This window comes from Lontra canadensis, unplaced genomic scaffold (genome assembly GCF_010015895.1).
Source record: "Lontra canadensis isolate GAN:19392208 unplaced genomic scaffold, GSC_riverotter_1.0 scaffold182, whole genome shotgun sequence".
Lineage (NCBI taxonomy): Eukaryota > Metazoa > Chordata > Mammalia > Carnivora > Mustelidae > Lontra > Lontra canadensis.
The window spans coordinates 1,405,191-1,428,217 of record NW_022631176.1 but is presented as its reverse complement, the minus strand read 5'-3'; the positions used below and the strand labels follow the sequence as shown (position 1 = coordinate 1,428,217).

The following is a 23,027-nucleotide window of genomic DNA, read 5'->3' as shown; positions in this document are numbered from 1 at the left end:
CACTGTATATTAAATGAATTTAAATAAATTAATTTAAATAAACATCAATATATCAATTATTTAAAAGTGCAGAATCAGCATTTAGAATCTGGTCACAGAAGACTTGGAAGTGTCCTCCAATTCAGCTAAAAATAAGCAGCAAGCCCTTAATGCCTGCCCCACAGGCCCTATAAATCACACTCAGCCCAGATACATGGTTAGTCAGTGGATTTCAAAATCCCTCATTTCTACAATACCAAATGCTGGCTAAAGAGGTCTGACAAAAATAACCAGTGTTGCAGTATGCATGTGCAAGCCCAAACACGACTCTCAGCTTTCCTGAGTACCCTTAAAATCGGATTTACGCATCTTTATGTTACACTAATAAACTCTGAATACAACAGTCCCCGAGCTCCGCTTGCTCACAATCTGATAGAGCACAAGACAGAACTTCCTGAAACAGCAGTCTGGAGTGGGTATGCAGTGCCACTGCCTGATGGGGACGAGGAGGCATGGAGGAGTGGAGGGGGAGCGGACCCCAGCATGGGTTTCAGGGCAAGCATACTGCCCTCACATGTACACACCATCCAAAAGGAGAAAAGTAACATCTCCTGGGACACTAAACACACATCAACCATCTTACCGAGATCAAGTACCAGTCAAGTTCACAAAGAAATCAAACAGGTATTCACTGTATAAGGAAACTGAGAAAGAGTAAATTAAGACTGTTCGGATTTTATTCCATTAAACAATTCCGTGGATGCCTATAGATGTACTGGAATTCTTCGATCCCCACACATCAAGGCTTCAGGAGAGAAAGGGGGCAGGCAGAGAACTGGCAAAAGTGTCATTTGTCTCTCCTTCCCTCTAGGGAGGGACCCTCTACGTGCCCACTCCTCATGCCCAGCCCCCCCCTTCCACACCCTCAAACCCCACCGCATCCTTGACGTTAGGTTCGCACTTACCTTTGCATCTGGGAACACTAATTTCAAAGATAAAAAGGTACAAAGAGAAAATGCTTTACAGTTTGCATGCTTACTTGTAACCTCTGCCAACAGATCTGAGGCAGTCCAGAAACTGGGGCACTTCATAGCTGACCAGCGTCTGCAGCTGCCCGTCGCCCACGCCGTCCCGGTACACGACGATCCGACTGGGCATGTGTTCGTTGCAGCTGTTCCAAGCCCGCAGGGCCGCTGGAAGCCGCCAGCAAAGGGTTAAAGCAGTTAACAGAATACAGACGCTGCAATTCTGCCCAGAATTTCAGTGACACAAAGACCAGGACAGCAACACGACAGGGCACTAACCTTGTAAGCAGACTTTGAGCCCATCGACAAGTTCTTGTCCTCGATCTTGAAACACACAGCGCGAGAACCAGCTGTTCAGAGAGACCAGGACGAGGCGGGAACGGCGCGGTCTACGAGCTGCTCCTTCGGAAGCGCCGCATTCGCTTTCCTCAGCAGCTCGTAACGCTTAACCCTTTCTAGGATACCCGCTAACACCTCCGATACTTTGTAAAATCTAGACAGGACTAGATACTCATACCACCACAAACCAGGCTTTCTTTTACTATAAATCAACACTACAATTCCCTTGCTGAAGACAAGATAAAATTTAAACTGTAATACCCAGAGATAGTTCGTAGTCTTAGTTCTAAGAAAAGCACTGAAAAGTAACTCACCACGTTGAAACACAAGTGACTGGATAAACTGAAGTGGATTTTCCAAAAGAAAATCAACACAAAAACTTTAAAGGACATGTCAGCAGTCAAAAAAAAATTATTAAAGACGTTTCAGAGATGGTCGCATTTAATGAGAGACACCCTCCCCCAAACAGAAATAATCAGAAAATAGGCTGAAACGTAATCTGATTACTGTAGATTACTGCAGATTAAGGGCCAGTGAGCAATGTCAAAAACAGCAGGGTCGCTAACTTCCCTTACTTCCCTGACTTCGTAAAGAAAGGAGGAATTCAGCCCGCACCTCACGCCTCACAGACCCCCAGAGCACGGGCCCTGCACTCCCACCTGCTCCCGTCCACTGCCCGCGCTCCACCGCCCAGCCCTGCGCTCACCGGGTCATCCCCTCGTTGATACTTGCGACAAATCCGGCAATCGACCTCCGTCCAGCTGTGGTGTCATGGTAACAGTCAATGCCGACTATCATCGCCAGCTTTAGCTTTAAGAAAAATACTGTAGTTTTAGATACAACAGAGTACCAGCAGTTTTTAGAAAGTAAATCCATTTTTTCTCAAATAATGAAATCTCATGTACCAGGTAACTCAAACTTACAGGCATGTCAACCCTCCAGAGCTCTCCACCCATCTTGCAGTTCATCTGCAGGGCGATCTTGGTGGCAATGGCCATGACTGTCTGCTGCTTGCCGAGAGTCCGGGCCACCACGCACTGACTCGGGGTAGGGCAATCTGTGCACAAGTATTTTTTAATAGCGTCATATTTGTCTTTCCGATTACTCGACAACAGACAAACAACCTGAAACCAAAAGAATGTTCTCGTTATGGAGAATCGGGAAGCGGCTGAAGTTCAAGGAGGAGAACGGGAACCACACCTGCCCCTGGGCGTAAACGCCAGCGTCTGCGCGCGGAGCTAACACGCATGCTCACTGCCGCGTGCTGCTCATCCCACCCCCTCGGGATAAACGACGACACAAGGAAGGAGGCCACGTGAAGCCACGGACTCACAAGTGAACACCACGAGAACTTAAATACGTTCCAGCACCAGCCGGCGATAACTCACAGATGGGAAACAGAACAAAACCACGCTCACGGTTCTCATTTACTGACGATCTACCTAGAATCATGGCTTTTAAACTTTTTTTCTTTTTTAAGATTTATTTATTTGACAAAGACAGCAAGAGAGGGAACACAAGCAGGGGAAGTGGGACAGGGAGACACAGGCTTCCTGCTGAGCACAGAGCCCAACGCAGGGCTCGATCCCAGGATCATGACCTGAGCCAAAGGCAGATGCTTCGCCAATGAGCCACCCGGGCACCCCTTGGCTTTTAAACTTAAAAGCTCTGGCCTGAGAACCACACTATGATCACACTATGAAATTTCCTAGGAGGTCCACGGACAATTCTGGGGACCACACAGAGCGCCTAATCCGAACACATCCTACCGGAAAGGGGAAGATGTTAGTCAAAGACACAAACTTCCAGTTGTGAACTGTACAGTAGACTGGGGGTCTACCGTAGAGCGTGGCAAGCACAGTCAACGATGCTGAGGTGTGGACGTGAGAGATGCTGAAGACTAGAGCTGAAATGTTCTTGGTACAAAAAAATCAACTTGTGATCATGTGAGGCAGCGAGGCAACTAGCCTGCTGTGATAGTCACTCTGCAACTCACACGTGTATCGAAGGGTCACCACACACCTCCAGCTCGCAGGGCATGTGTCGGTCAGATCTCGGTGCAAATAAAACCACCAGTTCCTGCCCAGTCCGAGTCTGTGTTTACAGCTGAATCCAACTCTTTGACTCACTGCTGTGTTCTCCAGTTTATACTCCCAGACTCTCCCGTCCTTTCCCTGGCCCCCAACAAAATCACTTGGCCGTCCTAGGCATCTTTACCACTGCAGACAATGGAATCGTGCTCTACCTGTAGCATTTAAGTAAGAGATGAAGGGCCAGAAAGGGAACGGATTAGCTGAAGCCAATTTGCTTCTTCGGTTTAAAGCCACATACATATGCTGTTTACCACTACATCTGTCTCTGCCACACTTAGCTGCGTGCTGAACAACTAAGTACTAACTTTTACTTTTGTGCCCATTCTCCACGAAATTTCCTGGAATTGAAGCCTTTGAATCCAAATAAATTTCCGATGGCTTTGTCCCCCCAGCCCTTCCTCACCAGCTGCAGGGCAAATAACAAGCTCCCAAACACACGGCTCCAGCCAGAGTTCACGCAGGTAAAATACATATTCCGTGGCCAGTTTGTAAACCGAATTAAAACATTCCAAACTCAAATTCTAAGATTTATAAAGACAGTTTTTAAAAAAGTCATCTGAGAACAAGTGCCTATGTGTCAGTTAGCTACTTGCCATCTGGGTATCTGAGGTCACCTTCTGCTGTAAGACTCTCAAATAGGCTTCGGTTCGATCATCCACTTCAATCCTAGAATGGAAATTCATTATCCGACATTCAGAAAAAGTAATGAAAGATGTACCATACATAAAACAAATGCCCTACAGACTATCACATATGAAACACTCCTGTATAAACGTAAAATAAAAACAAGGCAGCCATGTAGGCAGAAGGTTGTTTCCAACGCAGATGGCAGCAAGAATGTGAGAAACCGTGCCACCGGCTCTCCCCCATTCTCCAGTGACTAAAAACACATTTCTGCATCCCCATGACACGCGCTTTATCAGACCTTTAAACTAGTATAACCTAGTTACCGTGTTTAACATTTTTATCACTTTTGTGTTCCCACACCCTCCAAACGACTATTAATCAACGTTCAGAGTAGAAATGATTTGATAAACTTACATTATTGCTTTTTTCATTTGTATGCCCATGGCTGGTGTAACTTTAAATAGATTTTGTATCAGTGAATTGGCTGCTTCATAATTTCTTCGAGTATAGATCAACAGCCAGTTATCTAGCGGCTTAACACTAATTAATGGTGCACCTCTCGTTTCTTTTGACCAATCTGCAAATTGTGGATTGTAATCGAACTAGAAGAAAGTTCAGAGACACTGTGAATTCCGCTGTCTGTTCTCAGTGACAAAGCCAACAAGTCTGTACCCAGTTTCCCATGGCATTCTGACCCTTGAGGGACTACGCCTCCGTCGGGACTCTAGGGACAGATGAAATGCCCTGCTGGGGGAGAATGGTGCAGAAGTGTGTCCGAGGAGGATGGGACCCCGCCGCGGCCGGCTCCCTGCCACGCAAGTGCCTCAGCCTCGGGAGCAGGCCCTCCCCGCCCCCGGTGCTTCCTGGGCCCTCCTCCATCTTCTGAGACATGACAGGGACAGGCGTTACATTCCTTGTGATAAAGACAAAGCACATGGCTTGGGAAGGTAAGCAGCTCGACAGGGTGTCAGCGCTGCAAGCGAGCAAGGCAGAAAGCTCAGCAAGTCGAAGCACTGTAACATGGGGTGCGGCCCCACAGAGGAAACCCCAGCGTCGCTCCCGTGTCCCCACATCCCACGCCCGCAGCACAGGGGTGTCTACGCTGACCATTTCCATGGGGACAATGACCACACCTACAGGTGAAACACTAACTACACGGCCAGGGTGTCTTTCCTACATGGAGAAGGCAGAGGGCAGTCGTCTATGAAAGGACGTTAAAGTTCTGGCCCTTGCCCTGCTTCCAAGACACAAAAATACTTTGGCAATACTCGCTTTCCTTTTCTGAGAGGAAAGCATAAAAGGCCTCACGATATTTAATACATATATCCCTACCAACAAATGGTCCGGGCAAAAATGAAGTCAAATAAATTGAAAGTTTTCTGTAGAAAAGATCACCTCAGTGGCAGACAAAATACCAACCCACTCACTCAAAATTCTTCTCTACCTTAAGTAATTCTGCCATGAGCAACATGCTAGGCCAGCCTTTAGTGAAGTCTCCCCGGTGGACCCCCCATGGCCACCTCCTCGCTCCCCGGAGCTGACAGGGAGTGGAGGTGGGAGGAGAGGAGAGGAGGTGAGGAACGCAGGCCGCCATGTAACAGGGTTTTTCAGCTTAACTGAACCAGACCCAAACCTGATGCGACCGACAACTGAAGAAGTGCCTTACTGTTTTTCCACCTTGGTGAATCTTTTCTGCTTGCAAAATTCTTCCTGAGAAGGACAGTAAGTTGGAGTCAAAGCTCAAACCCCAGTCTCGAAGCTCCCTCTGAACATTATCATCTCTGTAAATTTAACATATTTACAGACCACTCAGCATAAAGCAAACACAGCAAAATCAGACGCAGAGATCCAGGCTAACCTACAGTATGTTTTCCTATTTCTCTCAGGACTGAAAGCCTGGAGAGAACGCCAGGAAAACAGACGGGCTCTCCATTTCTCCCTCGTGTCCCTGTGTCCCTTCAGGACAGCCTTTAAATTACAATTCGGATGCCCAAACTACCTTCTCTTCAAAGTAAACCCTCAATGTTATAACAAAGAGAGAAAGTAAATTTGTCCAGAACATTTCACCTTCTGCTTTACTGCCTTTCACTAATAGAAGAATTAGAAAAGGCCACGGGCTACAGTGGTTAGTATTCCCCGACAAAGTGCAGGGTCACCTAGAAACACAAAGAACCCACCCAAATACCACAAATACAAAAGGAAAACAAAATGACTTTCTCTCACTCCCCCAACCCACAGAAAATAACAGCAAACTGGACCCATGCCCCAGTGGGATACAGAGGACTTACTTATGGATATAATCAATGAGCCTTCCGACTTCACGCTGCCTTTGTTCAGGAGTCAGTCTTGTGTGAACGGCTAAGTCTTTCATCACGTTAAAGTCATTACGCATCTTATCAGTTAGCCCTTCAAGTAAAGTACCGAAAGGCGTCCAATTAGACAAACACGGATCACGTCTCAGTGTCTGAGGTACAGGGTGGTGAAGCATAAGGAGCCGAAGCAGCGGGAAGGGCTTTCCCAGGGGTGGCGGGGCTCCTACAAGAGGCAGGGAAGGCAGCCCACACAGCGGTACCTGTGAGATAGCAGAGTTCTGGAATGAGCATCGCAGGGCCTGGCAAGGTGCCGCCAGGGCCTCGCCTTCTCTTCGGCTGACTGACCAGAACAGGCTGCTTCAAGTCGGTGATTTCTTGGTTGTATTGCTAGTTACGGAAAGAAAGTATCACTGTGCATGCAAATGCCTTTAATAATAGTTCAGTGGACCAAAAAAAGGATTTAAGTCGAGAATTGATGCCAATAGCACAGCTGGTATCACTATCCAAGTAAAGCTTAAAAAGCTCATCTTTAATCCTTCCAGGATAGCTTGTGATTTATAGGTGTTACTGAGTACCTCATCTTTCCTCTTAACGTACAGCCTCACTGTCCTTGACCATCTTTCTGAGTTTTACTCACAGTTCACTTTGTGATTTTTTTTTGGTTTAGAAACAAAAGCCTGTGTATCTCTGGGTCCTCATGACAGAATTCCTCCAAAACTACTACTTATTACAGTGAGAAGTGACGTAGGAAACAAGCCTTGACATATGAAGGAAGAAGTTTGCATGCCAGAGAATATTTTTAATTAGGAAAAGTTTTTACAGAAGGTAGAAGTTGAATTTCAATTCAGTAATCTTTTTGTTTAAAAGATCTGACAAACTATGAGAGACTCTGGACTCAGGGAAACAAACTGGAAGTTACAGAAGGGAGGGAGTGGGGAGATTGGGCAGCTGGGTGACAGGCATTAAGGAGGGCACGTGTGGTGATGAGCACTGGGTGTTACACGCAACTAAGGAATCACTGAACACTCCATCAAAACCTAATCACATACTGTATCCTGGCTAACTGAACAAGATAAAACAGACACCAACAAAACGATGTTACTTGAGAGTGAGCAAGCATGAGTGGCGAGGGTCGGAGGGAGAGCAGACTCCCAGCTGAGCGGGCAGCCCCACATGGGGCTCACTCCCTGGACCTCGAGATGATGCCCTAAGATGCTTAACGGACTGAGCCATCCAAGCGCCCCTCAATTCAGCGGTCTTAAGATTCCCCACATGCAATCCCTAAGGCACGTTTTCACAACTGGTAAAAAAAGAAAAGCAAAACTGTGAGCTTTGGTGAGTTCACACGCACCTAAGATGGCTCGCGGGCCTTGGGTCTGCAGCCCCCGAATGGGACAGGCTTCCTTGTGTCATCTCCACTTGTTTCTGGCCCCATGTTCTCGAGACCCTCTTCCCCAGCACCTCCTGTGCCTTCTCTTCTTATGTTCAGAGAGCCACACATCCACCTTCAGCATGCAGAGGCTGAGCATCATGACAGCCCTTCACCAACAGAGGAAGAAGTACTTCCTGTTCCTTAGTCCCATCCTATGCCAAGGTCCAGGCCACCTACCCTTAGCAACTAAGAGACCAGGAATTCCAGTCTGTTCTGACTTTGTCCTATACAGAACTCCCTACCAAGCACTCAGGGGAAAAGTTCATTTTCCTATTTGGGGAAGGAAATTTCAAGCACCTCTTATCTGACTCTTGCACCCTATGCCTACACGACATATTTCATCACATCACCTTCTTTACTGGCGGCCACCCACTGACCACCCCCTCCCTTGCACATCACTTACTAGGTGCACACACGAGTAGGTGTGTGGAAGTGGAGTCAGACACGTTCCTACATCCGCCCAATCCACCAACGGGCCTTCAGTGCATGGTTCCTTGTTGTACAACTTTGGGATCCCCTTCCGATATTCTTAGGGGATCCCTAAGGGCAGATGTTCTTTTAACATCTTCCCTTACATCTAAAAACCTACTAAAGTTTAGGTAGTAGGTCTAAAAACCTACTACGACTACTTAATGCATTTAACATTACTGCCAAAACTTTTCTTTTACAAAAACTGACCATGATCCTCCCTTTTAAAGGCCCTTCTCTCTTCCACTCTGAGTGCTGCTTAAATAGGATTTTTAACATAGAACATCCAAGCCATCGCTTATCATGAAAACTGCACCCGTCCTAGGAAGTCCCGAGAATGCCGTGATTCTTAGAAACATCTCAACCGCACGCCACTCTGACGGACTGTGGACAAAAGATGCCCAGTCGGTCCTGGCTGTGAGACAAGGCTTCTGGCGGAAATCATCTGCGCTGAGACTAAGGCTAAGATCATGAGTCAGGCATGTTAGTGTCCCAGGCGGAAAGAGCCTGGGGTCAGAGGAGATGGCTAGGAAGAGCGAGGAGATGAAAGCATCAACACGCAGGCAGGGGCTACATCACTTAGGGTCTCACTGGACACACACCAATGCACACCAGTACTGTGGGGAGAAGAGTAACATCTGAAAATGGATCGGAAAGCAGGAGAAATGCAAACGGAGACCAGCAGAATGGGCATGGGGCCTGCACAGAATGGGCAGGGCGGCCACCCAGAGGCAGCGGTCGGAGGCATTTCAGAAGGCGAGGCCACCAGCAGCGCTGCACAGTGAGAAGAGGCCCGCAGGCCCGAGGTTTTAGCTACCTGTTACGCATTTGTTCACTCAGATGCCTGAGTGCCTTCCTAGGCACTTGGGGGGGTGGGCATAAACCCCGAACCCTCTGGCCCTGTGGAAGTTACAGTCTCTGTGCTGATCAGAGCAAGGCACAGGGGCCAGAACGTGTTCAGCGTTGGTCACACGGAAGGGGTCTTGAGATGTGCAGTTATTGAGAACAAGCAGGCTTACCCATGTCTGGGCTAGAGCTAGAAATCTGAGAACTGTGATAGCACAGACGAGCCTGGAGATCACCTAACAAGTTACTATGGAGAAACTGGGAGTTCCAGGCAGAATTTGCAAGTATGTCAACAAGTAGGCCACTTGGAGAGGAGTAAGCTGGTGTTTAAGACTCACTACTAGTCAGAGAAGGAGACCCTCCCCTGGCCTGGCCTCAGGTGGAAACCAAACTTTCCACAGGCGCCTCCTTTGTAACCGCTGTTAATATATACCAACTGTTCCTATCCCGACAGTGATCAGGAAACCACAGGAAAATGCTCATTTCTCACAGTAACTCCCACACCCAGAAGGAATCTAGGTTAAATATGACTGGGGTCCCCAAGGAGTTAAGAGGGTAAATGAAGCTGAGATGGCCCCTGACCTATTTTCATTTTGCCCAAAAGAAGAGCAGCTTTTTAAAAAGATTTTATTTCTTTATTTGACAGAAAGTGAAGTGAGCATTAAGAAGGCAGAGCAGCAGGCAGAGAAAGGGAGAAGCAGGCTCCCCGCTAAGCAGAGAGCCCAACGTGGGGCTCGACCCCAGGACCTGGAGATCATGACCTGAGCCGAAGGCAGATGCTTCACCAACTGGGCCGTGCAGGTGGCCCAGAAGAGCAGCTCTTACGGTGGTTTCTCAGAGAACCATTTCCGTCCGGGCTGTCGTCGGATCTTTTCACTCCCAGCAGAGCAGCTGAAGCTCGGGCAATAGAACGCAACCAGTACAAAAGACATTTCGAGGTCACCAGTCTGATGTGTAATTCTGACATAAGACACAAACATATAACAGATTCTTTATCCAGCTTTTTAGAAATAAGAAATGTACTAAATGTGGGAAAAACATGAAATAAATCTTAGCACTTTAAAGATAAGCGTTAAGATTTTAACTGGTTCATGTTTTAGAACTACTCCTCCAGCACTTGTAACAGCACGTCACACAGAACACAAGCTCCGAAGGATTCAGGGGGCAGATGTGCTTACCCCTGAGTGACGACATTAGTGTGCGTTCTGATGTAAACACTGTACTTTCTTCCAGTGGCAGTGGGTCTTTCTTGCTCCCATTTGCCTCGGCTCTTTTTTCAAGGATTACCACACCAATAGCTAGAACCGCCTGCACAAAACTAGTATTAGAAAATCACACAATGGGGTGCCTGGGTGGCTCAGTGGGTTAATCCTCTGCCTTCGGCTTAGGTCATCATCGCAGGGTCCTGGGATTGAGCTCCTCTCAGCAGGGAACCTACTTCCCCCTCTCTCTCTGCCTACCTGTGATCTCTGTCAAATAATATAAATAATATAAATAATCTTTTAAAAAATAATCCTAAAATTTGTATGGAATCAGAAAAGACCCCCAAATAGCCAAAAAGAATGTCGAAAAAGAAAACCAAACCTAGTGGCATCACAATTCCAGATGTCTAGCTCTACTACAAAGCTGTCATCATCAAGACAGCATGGTACTGGCACAAAAACAGACACATAGATCCATGGAACAGAATAGAGAGCCCAGAAATGGACCCTCAACTCCGTGGTCAACTAATCTCTGACGAAGCAGGAAAGAATGTCCAATGGAAAAGGGACAGTCTCTTCAATAAATGTTGCTGGGGAAATTGGACAGCCACATGCAGAAGAATGAAACTGGACCACTGACTTCCACCACACACAAAAGCAGACCCAAAATGGATGGAAGACCTAAATGGAATCCATCAAAATCCTAGAGAACACAGGCAGCAACCTCTTCGACCCCAGCCGCAGCAACTTCTTCCTAGAAACATCGCTAAAGGCAAGGGCAGCCAGGGCAAAAATGAACTACTGGGACTTCATCAAGATTAAAAGCTTTTGCACAGCAAAGGAAAAAGTTGACAAAACCAAAAGACACCCAACAGAATGGGAGAAGATATTTGCAAATGACGTATCAGATAAAGGGCTAGTATCCAAAATCTATAAAGAACTTATCAAATTCAACACCCAAAGAACAAATAATCCAGTCAAGGAATGGGCAGAAAACATGAAGACATTTCTCCAAAGAGAACATGCAAATGGTTAACAGACACGTGAAAAAGTGCTCCTCGTCTCTTGGCATCAGGGAAATACAAATCAGAACCACAATGAGTTCCCACCTCACACTGGTCTGAATGGCTAATATTATCAAGTCAGGAAACAACAGGTGTTGACGAGAAAGGGGAGAAAGGGGAACCCTCCTACACTGTTGGTGGGAATGAAAGCTGGGGCAACCACTCTGGAAAACAGCACGGAGGTTCCTCAGAAAGTTGAAAGTAGAGCTACCCTATGACCCAGCAATTGCATTACTGGGTATTTATCCCAAAGATACAAATGTAGGGATCCAAAGGAGCACCTGTATACGGCAATGTTTATAGCAGCAATGTCCACAATAGCCTAAATGTGGAAAGAGCCCAGATGTCCATTGGCAGATGAATGGATAAAGAAGATGTGGTGTGTGTGTGTGTGTGTACACACACACACACACACACACACACACACACACACAATGGAGTATTACTCAGCCATCAAAAAGAAAGAAATCTCGCCATGTGCAATGACATGGACAGAACCAGAGGGTGCTATGCTAAGTGAGATAGTCAGAGACAAATACTGTAAGATTTCACTCACGTGAAATTTAAGAAACAAAACAGATGAACATAGATGACAAGCAGAAAAATAAAATAAGATGAAATCAGAAAGGGAGACAAACTATAAGAGATTCTTAACTATAGGAAACAAACTGAGGGGAGGCAGGTGGGGAGATGGGTAACCGAGTGATAGGCATTAAGGAGGGCACGGGATGGAATGAGCACTGGGTGTTATATACAACTGATGAATCAATAAATTCTACCCTTGAAACTAATAATATAGTATATGTTAGCTAAATTGAATTTAGATACAAAGTAAAAAAAGAGTTAACCTATATGCAGATTTAGCACAACTGATGCTGAGGATTTACCCACCTTTAACCCCCATCCCTGCGTGAAGTTAAAAGAGAAGTGTTCATTACAGGATATGGGTCACTATACTTGTATTGTTCATTACCAATTACCTTGCTTGTCCTCCACAAGCTTAAAATCAAAAACAATCTTTCATTTTACTAGGAAAAAGGAAACAGGACCAAGCACTTCTCATGTGATAACAAGCTTTATATAAACTATGTTATTATGGCCTTAATAAATATATTTGTATACAGCTTTCAAAGCAACTTGTTCCATGTGTACAAGAAAATCCTACTGAAGATAGTTCACATTTTTCCCAAGGCCTAAACAATTGACATGAAAAAGATAAAGTCTACGTGATCCTCTTACCTTCCTGTAGTACTCTAAGAAACTGACTTCAGAACCATCTGCTTTCTTAAAGGTACTCTTTGGATTCTGGTCCCAGTCAATATCATCTACTCTGTAGGTTTTATTGTTATACCTGTGCAACGGTTGGGATTTATTAGTCTTTGATTAGAATTGTAGAAAGAGTATTAGTGAACTGGGGGAAATCGGAGGGGGAGATGAAGCATGAGAGACTGTGGACTCTGAGAAACAAACGGAGGGTTCTGGAGGGGAGAGGGGTGGGGGGGTTGGGTGAGACTGGTGGTGGGTATTATGGAGGGCATGGACTGCATGGAGCACTGGGTGTGGTACATAAACAGTGAATCTTGGAACACTGAAAAAAATAAAATAAAATATATTAAAAAAGAAGAGGCTAGATATAGATAGTATGTAGTCTCTGTAAACCTCCAAATCACTTAGTAATATATGCTGTCACAGGAAGACAAAGGGAAAACTTCGTAAAGACCACGCTAGATGGGTGGGGAAGTGAGTGAAGTACTAGAAAATAAAATGAAGACTAAAAAGGAAAGAAGTTATTAAATATTTGTCCTTTTCAAAAGAACATGCTCCCCCTGACATCTTGTATCTTGAGAAAGGTCAAAAACACCTCTTCCCCGTTTTCATGCTATTCCCATGTATGTAAACCCTACATTCTAACAGGATGGACTAGAAAGCTACAGATCTTAAGACTTGCAAAATTATTATTTCATATTTTAAAGAGCGTCTTACTTGGTAAGAACAATTAAACCTATTAGCTCCTTAGAAACTTGTTCTTGAAATTTGTGTTCTTCCGTTTGATGATATAGGTTGAACATGAAATCTAACACGGTTTCGCTGCGAAGGACTTTGTGACTGACGTCCGTGCAAAGCATGATGTTGTTCTCATACTGGAGGATAGAGGTGGTGAAGCCAGGCCAGATCACCAACCTGTCAGACAAGAGAGCAATGAAGGGACCCTATGAACAACGCTGCCATGTTCTGTGTACATCAAATTGTGGTGTTCTCCTTTATTAACTAGATCTAAAGTACAAAATTCTCAAATTGAGTAAATTTAGTTATTTCTAGGTTTTACATGGGTCCAGATAAAGATCCCTCTAAGATCCTCAACAATGAACGTTGTCTTAGAGTAAAATAATTCAAGCTCCATTTGAATTAATATGCTAACTTTATTAAATGATTTTTTATGTTGGTAAAACTTGAAAAGGTTGCCAGTCTAACCAAAAGCATCTATAATTAGTACAATAACCCTAAACTGTGTGTGTCACGCTTGGATACACTACAGGAACTTCTGAAACGATCTTCATTAGCTCATAAATTTTGTTGCCCAAAAGCAAATACAAACAATGTTGGACAACCCTTCATGCTTCCCTAGTGAGAGAGGAGTATCACGTGATGTTTTTATATCCAAGTGTTCTAGGATGTCTCTTATTATTCAAATCAAGTTAAATATTTACTTAACATGACGGGTACCACTAACAGCCCCAGTAATAAATTTGATTATTTGATTATTTCAAATTAGAACATCGTTTTCAAAGTCTGTGATCATACCTAAGGAACAGAAAGGTTCCACTTCATACAAACCTATGATTTGGAATATCGATTGGGTCACTTGGGTTATAGTAATTCCGTCCAATTTGCTGTAAATTCATGATCTTCAAGAGCCTAGAAATTCAATGGTCAGAAGACAGGAGCAAATACTGGTAAGTATCTCCACGCACAGGGACTCACCACACTGGTCTTTCAACTCTTCTCTAGGTTTTCAGTTTTTCTTAGTAAAATGTTAAGAAAACACCAACATACCTCCTGAAAATAATATTATAGAACTGCAAACAAGTTGGTGACGTAGGTGGGAGTTCATTTGTTAAGGTGATTGTTATCCTCACATGCTCTCCATTTCGCGTCTGACTAAACACTTCAGTAACCTGAGCCAGAGCAGTGGAAAACCAAACTTTTAATTGTTAAGAGAAACTAATAATCCCAATCACATAATTCCTGCTAAAAAGGCAACAGTGAAAAGTATGGAAAAGTTTTAAAGAAAGAATGACTTTGAGAAGAGTGGTTATGGGCCTTATTATAATTGTCATCACGTTTTTCAGGTGGATTTGAAAATGATGCAATAATGCCAAAGGCCCCTCTGGGTTCATTAAAACTCTATGAGACAGAGGACCACTGGAGTTTCTCTAAAAGCTACCCTGGATTGCGGCAGTTCTGCTTTTGAGGTGGAAATCCTTCATCACCCTCTCCCCAACCCAACATTTTAAAATAACCTTGTGCTGTAGTCTTTTAGGTAAAAATAGTATTGTTCCATCAAAAGCATGACACTTTCCAATTAAGTCTTCATGTTGAAAAAGAAGAGCTGAGCGGAGTCTTCTGGCTTCCATCAGTGGGTTATAGTCAATGTGATACTGATATAAGGCCCACTGGGGACGGGACGTCAATCGAAAATGATTAGTGCTCAGCCTTACTATAATGCCTGAAGAACCTGTAAGAACGAGTCACGTTTCATTAACAAAATAACAAGTTCATTCTTCCCTGAAATCTTTCCTACTCTTTCCTACTGTGACAAAGCAGACACAGATCTGTAACAAAAGGCGAAGAATGGCATATGACACTGAACTTCTCAGACATCTGACTTTGAGTACGACTATCCTACCCATGTAAGTTCCCACAAGCATATGCTTAGGAATAAATCCTCCTCAGACTAAGTAATCTACATCAGAACCCACCAAATCTCGTGACAAGAAGTTTTAAAAGAAAAACGTTATGTAACACTTAGTAAAACATTTCAGTGCAGCTGAAGACACTGACAACCTATTTCATCAAAGCCAAAAGAGAGAGGGAAATTGGAAAAGCTGGATCCCGACCAAATGTGCTTTTCCTCCCTGCTACTGCACCATACAAATAAATATGTAAAATAAAGGGCTTCAATTCAGTGTTCTGTGTACTAAAAAAGTAATCCCAGGAAACTGCACACATCATAATTAACTCACCTGTTTTTGATTCTTTAACATGGTCCAGGTTCTGTCTTGTATTCACACCAAGATCATGAAAGTCTCTACGACGACCTCCTCTCTCTCCTAATGATAACTCCTGAAATCCAGCAGATATCTGGAGCTCTTAAAAAAAAAATGATATCCTATGTCACATGAAATATGAAACAATGATGACATTAATTCCCAAAGTACTACATGGACCCCAAAAGCTACAGAGGTGCTAAGATACTGTTGAGAAATTTCATAGGTATCTGTTGGCCAGGGCACCTCAGCTAGGACTTCTATAAACCCTTTGCCACTGCCCCAGGTAAATTCGGTTGGTCCCCTGTAAGATATATCCATGTAAAAAAAACAAAACAAAACTAAGACAATGACTTGGGATTAAGAACTCAGGAGCATGCTTAGTGGCTGGGAAATCAGAGTTCTGTACTGCAAGTTCTGATAACAACCTAAGAGCCTAAACAGAAGTATTCTTCACAGTTTTATGATGCACTTATAACTACAGGAATTGGTAATTCATAGGTTTTAATGCACAAATGTCTAGTGTCATTTCCTCACTAATTTCCTTAAGAACAGATGGGATCGTCCTATGTGTACCCCACGGCCACCATACACATAGCCCAGTGGGACAGATTAGCTAGCAGTTCATGTGGTTTCCAAAGGTGATTATAATATCCAAAATTATTGAATCCTTCAATTCGTACATCATACAGAAGTGCATCTCATCAACAGTGCGGTGTGGGCCAAAGAATGAACGTGGTCTTTGTCATCTGCTGTTACAAATGCAGCTTTCAGTTAATAGGGACCATACCTTGAGTACCAGACACTTTGGTGGACTCCCTAAACCCTCAGTCTTCTTTTTAAAAAGAGGATTTTTTTAGGGAGTCATACCTAATGGACTAGAATTCCATCTTCCCTGCAGGTAAGGATGGCCTAAGAGGTTTATCCGAAATTACTGGATCAACCTCTGGGAAAGTGCCTTGAAAGGGAGTCAGCAGCCAGTGTCTATGTTCTCTGGGACCCTTGACCTGCCAGTCTTGCCTGGAATCTGGATGTGACCACCAAACATATGCCTTAATGACAGAAGTCAGGACAAAAGAACAAAACGATTGAAAAGGCCAGTTTTCTTCTTACCACAAATGCCAGGACTAGCCTTGAAGTGCCAACTTCTGGACTTTTTTGTTAGAGAAGGAACAGTGCTTTAACAAAATATTGGTTCCTGATATACTCTGGAAGCAACTTATTCCAACATGAGCTTCCACTTCCTTACCTGAAAAACTGATGCACTTCATGGACATGTTGAGTTTTACATGAAAATATAATTTTTAAACCCCTTTAAAGGTGTTGCTAAATATGTAGGTTCTTTTACTTCAGGACATTCAGGGACTCTATTTAAAAGTCTTTTAAATACATAACTGTTCTGTTTCCCTTGAAATTTTTATCCCAGAGACTTTCAATTTAAAGTAGCCTTGGTCTTGGTTGATTAACTATACTAATGCAGGCCAGGCATACCGAATCCAAGCTGGTAACAATAACAGGTCACGGCAGCTGTTTTCCTGAAAATTTTGAGTTTGTCTTAAAATTCAGTTCTGGGGCACCTGGATGGCTCAGTTTGTTATGCCACTGCCTTGGCTCAGGTCATGATCCCGGAGTCCCAGGATCAAGTCCCACATTGGGCTCCTGGCTCCGAGTCTGCTTCTCCCTCTGACCTTCTTCCCTCTCATGCTCTCACTCTCTCAAATAAAAAAAATTAAAAAAAAATTAAATTCTGGGTATGTAAACTTGACTGCAAGTTTCTGAATACAAACAATGAAGTCTGTTTCCCTCTCTATATACAACACAACTTTTATAGTTAGCCAAAGCTTACCATCAATCTGTAAAGAGGACAGGTTTTAGAGTGAACAAAATTGAAAAGCTTGCTAATTATAAGGACACCTCACTTTACTGTGCTTCACGGATACTGCAGTTCTTACAACTGAAAGTTTGTGGCAACTCTGTGGTAAACAAGTCTACTGGTGCCATTTTTCCCACATTTGCTCATTTCATTTGTGTCACATTCTGGTAATTCTCACACTATTTCAAACTTTTTTGTTATTATATTTGTTATGGTGATCTCTGGTCAGTAGTTACAACTAGTGAAAACTTAAATAATGGTTACAATTTCTTAGCAGTATGTACACTGTTTAGATGTAATGTTACTGCACACTTAACAGCCTATGGTACGGTGTCAACTCTTATAAACCCTGGGAAACCAAACAATTCATCTGACTCGCTTTATAAGATCTGCTTTATTGCAGTGGTCTGGAACTGGAACTGCAGTAACTTCAAGGTGTGCCTAGAACTTCCCTTTCTGTGTAGTTGCTCGAGTGATTAAAAACACAAGTCTGATGTTGCTACTGCTGTTTAAGAACCCTCCACGTATCCACGCCCCACTTAGAGAATGCAAACCACAGTCCTAGGCAAGGTCTCATTCACAGAAAATCTGTTAAACTTGTCAATTTCTAAAACTCAGTAGATACTTGAACATTTATGACAAATACTTCTCAGATATAATGCTTACAACAGCCGTGAAAAGTTGTGAAATAGGGCCTTGCATTTGTTATTCCAAGTATTATTTAATCTGCACAGTGACCTTTACATATAAAGTTAGATACTAGCTTTTTAGAGATGGGAAAGTGTCACAGAAACTCAGATATCGAGATTAGAGGAGAAACTGGGTAAAATCCTATAAATTAAAGAGATGAATGCCCATGAATGAATTCTCATCAGACATCTTGAAAAATAACGTATCTTACATCAAAAAAGTAACAGATAATTAGATACATAAATGAAAGACCCTCTCGTCCTCTGACTCTTCAAGTGTAGCACTATTAACTGATGTTTTTCCTCAAACTTGTCTATGCAAAGATTTATACAATCACATATTCATTAAAGATACAGAGATAACACTTGGTTTCGTAGGATGTAGGGCAGTGGTATGGGGTGCTCGACCAATAGGGCAGTGCTGACTTCCTGGTCAGGTGTTTGCAGTGTGGGGTACAGAGTAGGACAGTCAGCACCCTTCCACTGACAGACAACCGCGTTCCCATGAGGGGACCTGCTAGTGAATGTACCATCACAACTGCTCCATGTGACAAGAGGTCATCCCAAAGCTGGCACAACTCTACAAGCCCACAGGGAGTAGCAGCAGTTTTCCACTGTCAGCATTTGTAAAATGGCAAAAAATAAAATGGTGCAAAAATAGAACTACCCTATGACCCAGCAATTGCACTGCTGGGTATTTACCCTAAAGATACAAACGTAGTGATCCGAAGGGGCACGTGCACCCGAATGTTTATAGCAGCAATGTCTACAATAGCCAAACTATGGAAAGAACCTAGATGTCCATCAACAGACGAATGGATAAAGAAGATGTGGTATATATATACAATGGAATACTATGCAGCCATCAAAAGAAATGAAATCTTGCCATTTGCGACAACATGGATGGAACTAGAGGGTATCATGCTTAGCGAAATAAGTCAATCGGAGAAAGACAACTATCATATGATCTCCCTGATATGAGGGAGAGGAGATGCAACATGGGGGGTTAATGTGGTAGGAGAAGAGTAAATGAAACAAGTTGGGATTGGGAGGGAGACAAACCATAAGTGACTCTTAATCTCACAAAACAAACTGAGGGTTGCTGGGCAGAGGGGGGTTGGGGGGGGGGTTATGGACATTGGGTAGGGTATGTGCTATGGTGAGTGCTGTGAAGTTTGTAAACGTGGAGATTCACAGACCTGTACCCCTGGGGGAAAAATATATATATATATATGTTTATAAAAAATAAAATTATAAAAAAAAAAAAAAAGAAAAAAAAAAATAAAATGGTGCAGAACAAAGAGGTAAAAAGCGCTCACTTGGTTTAAGCGTCTTTACAAAGACTCAATGTTTTCAACAGCCTCTGCAGGTTTCAAGGCCCTGCCCCTTCATTTTCCTGTCCACTCTCTCCCTGGCTTGTTAAACATTGTGGTTTCCCAAGAACGCTCCGTGTTTCAGGAAGTTTCCAGGCTGCCCAGTAGTTGACACAGCAGTTCACACCACCCTAAAATCTTAGATTCGTTCACCCTCTACTGTTCACTGACGTCACTAGCTGTGATTTGGAGAAGGAGGGAATGTAGCACAGGGAGGAAAGCAGCTCTGCCTTCTCGCTAGCCGGCTGCCTCCACGCTAGTTTCCCCAAAAGCACACTTCCCATGCCCACCCTAGCTGGAAAGCCATGTCCTTACGTTAATTCCCTGTGTGCACAGGGGTGTTTCCTGTATCAAAACCAAATGTAACTGTAAAATAAATCTTATATCAAGCATCTAAATAATTCACGTTTGTAACAAAGTACTGAAAAAACACAATTTTTGGAATCAGAACTGGTGTTCTGACCTCAATCGGCGGTCCTAACTTTGGCCTGGGTTTTGTACCTGAGAAACGTGGCCAGCCAGAACCACCCCCAGGAGACCAAAGTTACACATGTTAAAGGCAGTTCAGCTTGTGAGGAAATCACTAACGATGCCAAAAAGTTCTCAATGACTCATGAGTCAGGACATGGATGGTTAGTTCAGAACTTAATCATTCTGCAAGAGCTAACACAGGGCCCTGGCAAGAACACGCTTTTTTCATTTCCAAGGAGAAAAATCCTGTGGCACCTTCCTAAGTCCAGGCTACACAGCTGAGAGGGCCTGTTCTTCCTGAAGGACGGCAGGGGCCCCTTTTTATAATGACTCCGTATGCTGGTACCGCTTCATGTCTACTACTACACACATGCCCATGAGATCTTTTCACTCTCCCTTCACCTTGGGGCTTGGCTGTTGCTCCCACTGCTCCTCTCTGTCGTCCGCGGCCAACTAACTCCCCTTCCGCTGCTGGCTGCTGAGGCCTGGGCTGGATATAGCCAGGCTGCTGACTCTACGGCGATATGCAAACAAACAGCATTCTTTTCATGTCAAAAGGTCACAGATCAGAGGAAACAAGTCTTCAGCAAGTCTAAGACGTTCAAACAAAACTGGTCTATGTTAGTAACTAAGTATGCCCATAAAGCAGCTTCTTCAAGAAGGATCACTAACTAGCTGATGGGCGTTAAGGTGGGCTCAGGATGGAAGGAGCGCTGGGTGTGATACACAGCTGAACAACCACTGAACTCTACCTCTGAAACGAATATTACACTATAATTAATTGGATATAAATAAAATTTTAAAAAAAAAGTCACTAACTAAAGAACCGGCTCTTCCAATGCTCAGGAAATAGAACAGGATCATTCTTGTTCAGCTCCTGCGTCCTTCACAGAACAGTTTTTAAACTTATCTTCAACAGCCTAAGCCGATAAAGATGTAGGTTTTGTTTTTCAAGGACATGTTCTGTAGGGGAAAGGTCAAGCACTCACCGCAGTGGCCCCCACATGCTGCACAGTCTCCTGCCCACGGGCCCGTCCTCTGGCTCTCGCTCTGGCTCGCCCAGTCATTTTTTTTCCTTGAGAGGAAACAATTGTAAAGACAACACTCAACATACACGATTACATTTGACTGTTTCTGCAATGTTCCCTTTTTTTCCCATTTTATTTTCTTTTTAGTGTTCCAACATTCATTGTTCATGCACCACACCCAGCGCTCCATGCAATACCCACCACCAGGCTCACCTAACCCCCCACGCCCCCTCTCCTCCAAAAGCTTCAGTTTGTTTCTCAGAGTCCACAGTCTCTCATGGTTTGTCCGATTTCCCCCAACTCCCTTCTCCTCTCCATCTCCCAGTGTCCTCTATCTTATTCCTTACGCTCCACAAGTAAGTGAAACCATGTGATAATTGACTCTCTCTGCTTGACTTATTCCACTCAGCATAATCTCCTCCAGTCCCGTCCATGTTGATACAACAAAAGTTGGGTGTTCATCCTTTCTGATGGAGGCATAATACCCCATAGTGTATATGGATCACATCTTCCTTATCCATTTGTCCGTTGAAGGGCATCTTGGTTCTTTCCAGTTTGGTGACTGTGGCCATTGCTGCTATGAACATTGGGGTACAGATGGCCCTTCTTTGAACTACATCTGTATCTTTGGGGTAAACACCCAGTAGTGCCATTGCAGGGTCATAGGGAAGCTCTATTTTTAACTTTCTGAGGAACTTCCGCACTGTTTTCCAGAGTTGCTGCACAACTTGGATTTCCACCAACAGTGTAAGAGGGCTCCCCTTTCTCCACATCCTCTCCAACACATTGTTTCTTGTCTTGTTAATTTTGGGCATTCTAACTGGTGTAAGGCGGTATCTCAGTGTGGTTTTGATTTCCTTTAGATGTACTGAAGACTCCACAGTAAGTTTCTGAATCAGCACCTGTTCATCGCACCTCTCCTAACAGAGCTAAAGGCAACGTCCCCTACCTTCAATGAACATAAGTGCTTATGGTAGACTGGACATGCTGGGTGGCAGGGCTACGGTGCAGGACTTGTTTAATACAGTCACCTGTTGCTGAATTACTATCTCAACCAAACTTAGGGAAAACTGTTAAGAGACGTCGGAGGCTGGTGACCAGCTCTTTTCACATGTGGGTATATATCTATGAAACTGGGCCCACATGGCATGTTTGAGGTCAGGCCCTTTCCCTAACTCTTCCACGTATCCACTGCACACTCTTGGGTCATCCCACAGCACAATGTGCAGCTTAAACACACCCAAACCACCGTCTTCTACAGCACACCATTTATGCCCTACATTTTCATTCTTGGTGAGTAGCACGACCATCTGATGTGCCTCTAAAGAAAAAGGACAGAGTCCTTGCTCTCCCAATGCCTCCTCTGTTGCTCGTACTCCTCCGGACCCAACAGTGCTCTCCATCTTACCACCACCGTGTAAGTGGCTGGGAGCCAGGGCCCATACTAAGAGCAGAGGTATCACCATGCATAAAAGCAGATGCACCCCCTCACCCCCACCACGGAGCAGAAAGCGTATCATCAGGTCTCACAGGGTGGAGACCTCAGAGCTGCTCTGCCCAAATCCGACTCCTTCACAGAAGGGACATAACCTGAGATTCGTGTCTTCATTTGTGAAACAGTCTTAATAAACCAGCCCGCAGGTCCAGCGTGCGTTTCAAGTGAGAACATGCAGGAAGGGCTTTTAGAGTGCCTGGTGCACAGTGAACATTCAACACATCTTCGCCCCAGTGGGAAAGGCAGATAAAATTGTAACCACAACTTTGTAAGAGTTTAATGAACGAACGAAGCAGAACGTCCTATCAGAAAAGCAAGCAGAAACTCATTTACATACTGAAGCCGGCCTCGTGCGAAGCCGCCACTTAAACCGAGATGCAAGAGGACCAGGAGGCCGCAGGCACCAGACGCCAGGCTCCGGAGAAGCACGAAGTGTGGAGCTG

The 23,027-nt window shown here is 44.2% G+C and overlaps 1 protein-coding gene across 1 annotated transcript in view; it reads right to left on the bottom strand.

Annotated features, from left to right (window-relative positions):
- PIWIL1 (piwi like RNA-mediated gene silencing 1) overlaps positions 1-23,027 on the bottom strand; it is a 32,774-nt gene that overhangs the window by 7,943 nt on the left and 1,804 nt on the right. Inside the window, exons 2-18 of the mRNA XM_032846881.1 lie at positions 21,051-21,136; positions 20,464-20,575; positions 15,632-15,757; positions 14,909-15,123; positions 14,442-14,563; positions 14,223-14,303; positions 13,371-13,568; positions 12,627-12,738; positions 6,636-6,762; positions 6,352-6,469; positions 5,730-5,844; positions 4,478-4,665; positions 4,030-4,102; positions 2,267-2,467; positions 2,050-2,153; positions 1,284-1,354; positions 1,019-1,172 (exon numbers count right to left, since the gene is read on the bottom strand). Coding sequence (XP_032702772.1) covers positions 1,019-1,172; positions 1,284-1,354; positions 2,050-2,153; positions 2,267-2,467; positions 4,030-4,102; positions 4,478-4,665; positions 5,730-5,844; positions 6,352-6,469; positions 6,636-6,762; positions 12,627-12,738; positions 13,371-13,568; positions 14,223-14,303; positions 14,442-14,563; positions 14,909-15,123; positions 15,632-15,757; positions 20,464-20,575; positions 21,051-21,128 — 2,195 coding nt within the window. The 5' untranslated portion in view covers positions 21,129-21,136. The remainder of the gene's footprint in view (positions 1-1,018; positions 1,173-1,283; positions 1,355-2,049; positions 2,154-2,266; positions 2,468-4,029; positions 4,103-4,477; positions 4,666-5,729; positions 5,845-6,351; positions 6,470-6,635; positions 6,763-12,626; positions 12,739-13,370; positions 13,569-14,222; positions 14,304-14,441; positions 14,564-14,908; positions 15,124-15,631; positions 15,758-20,463; positions 20,576-21,050; positions 21,137-23,027) is intronic.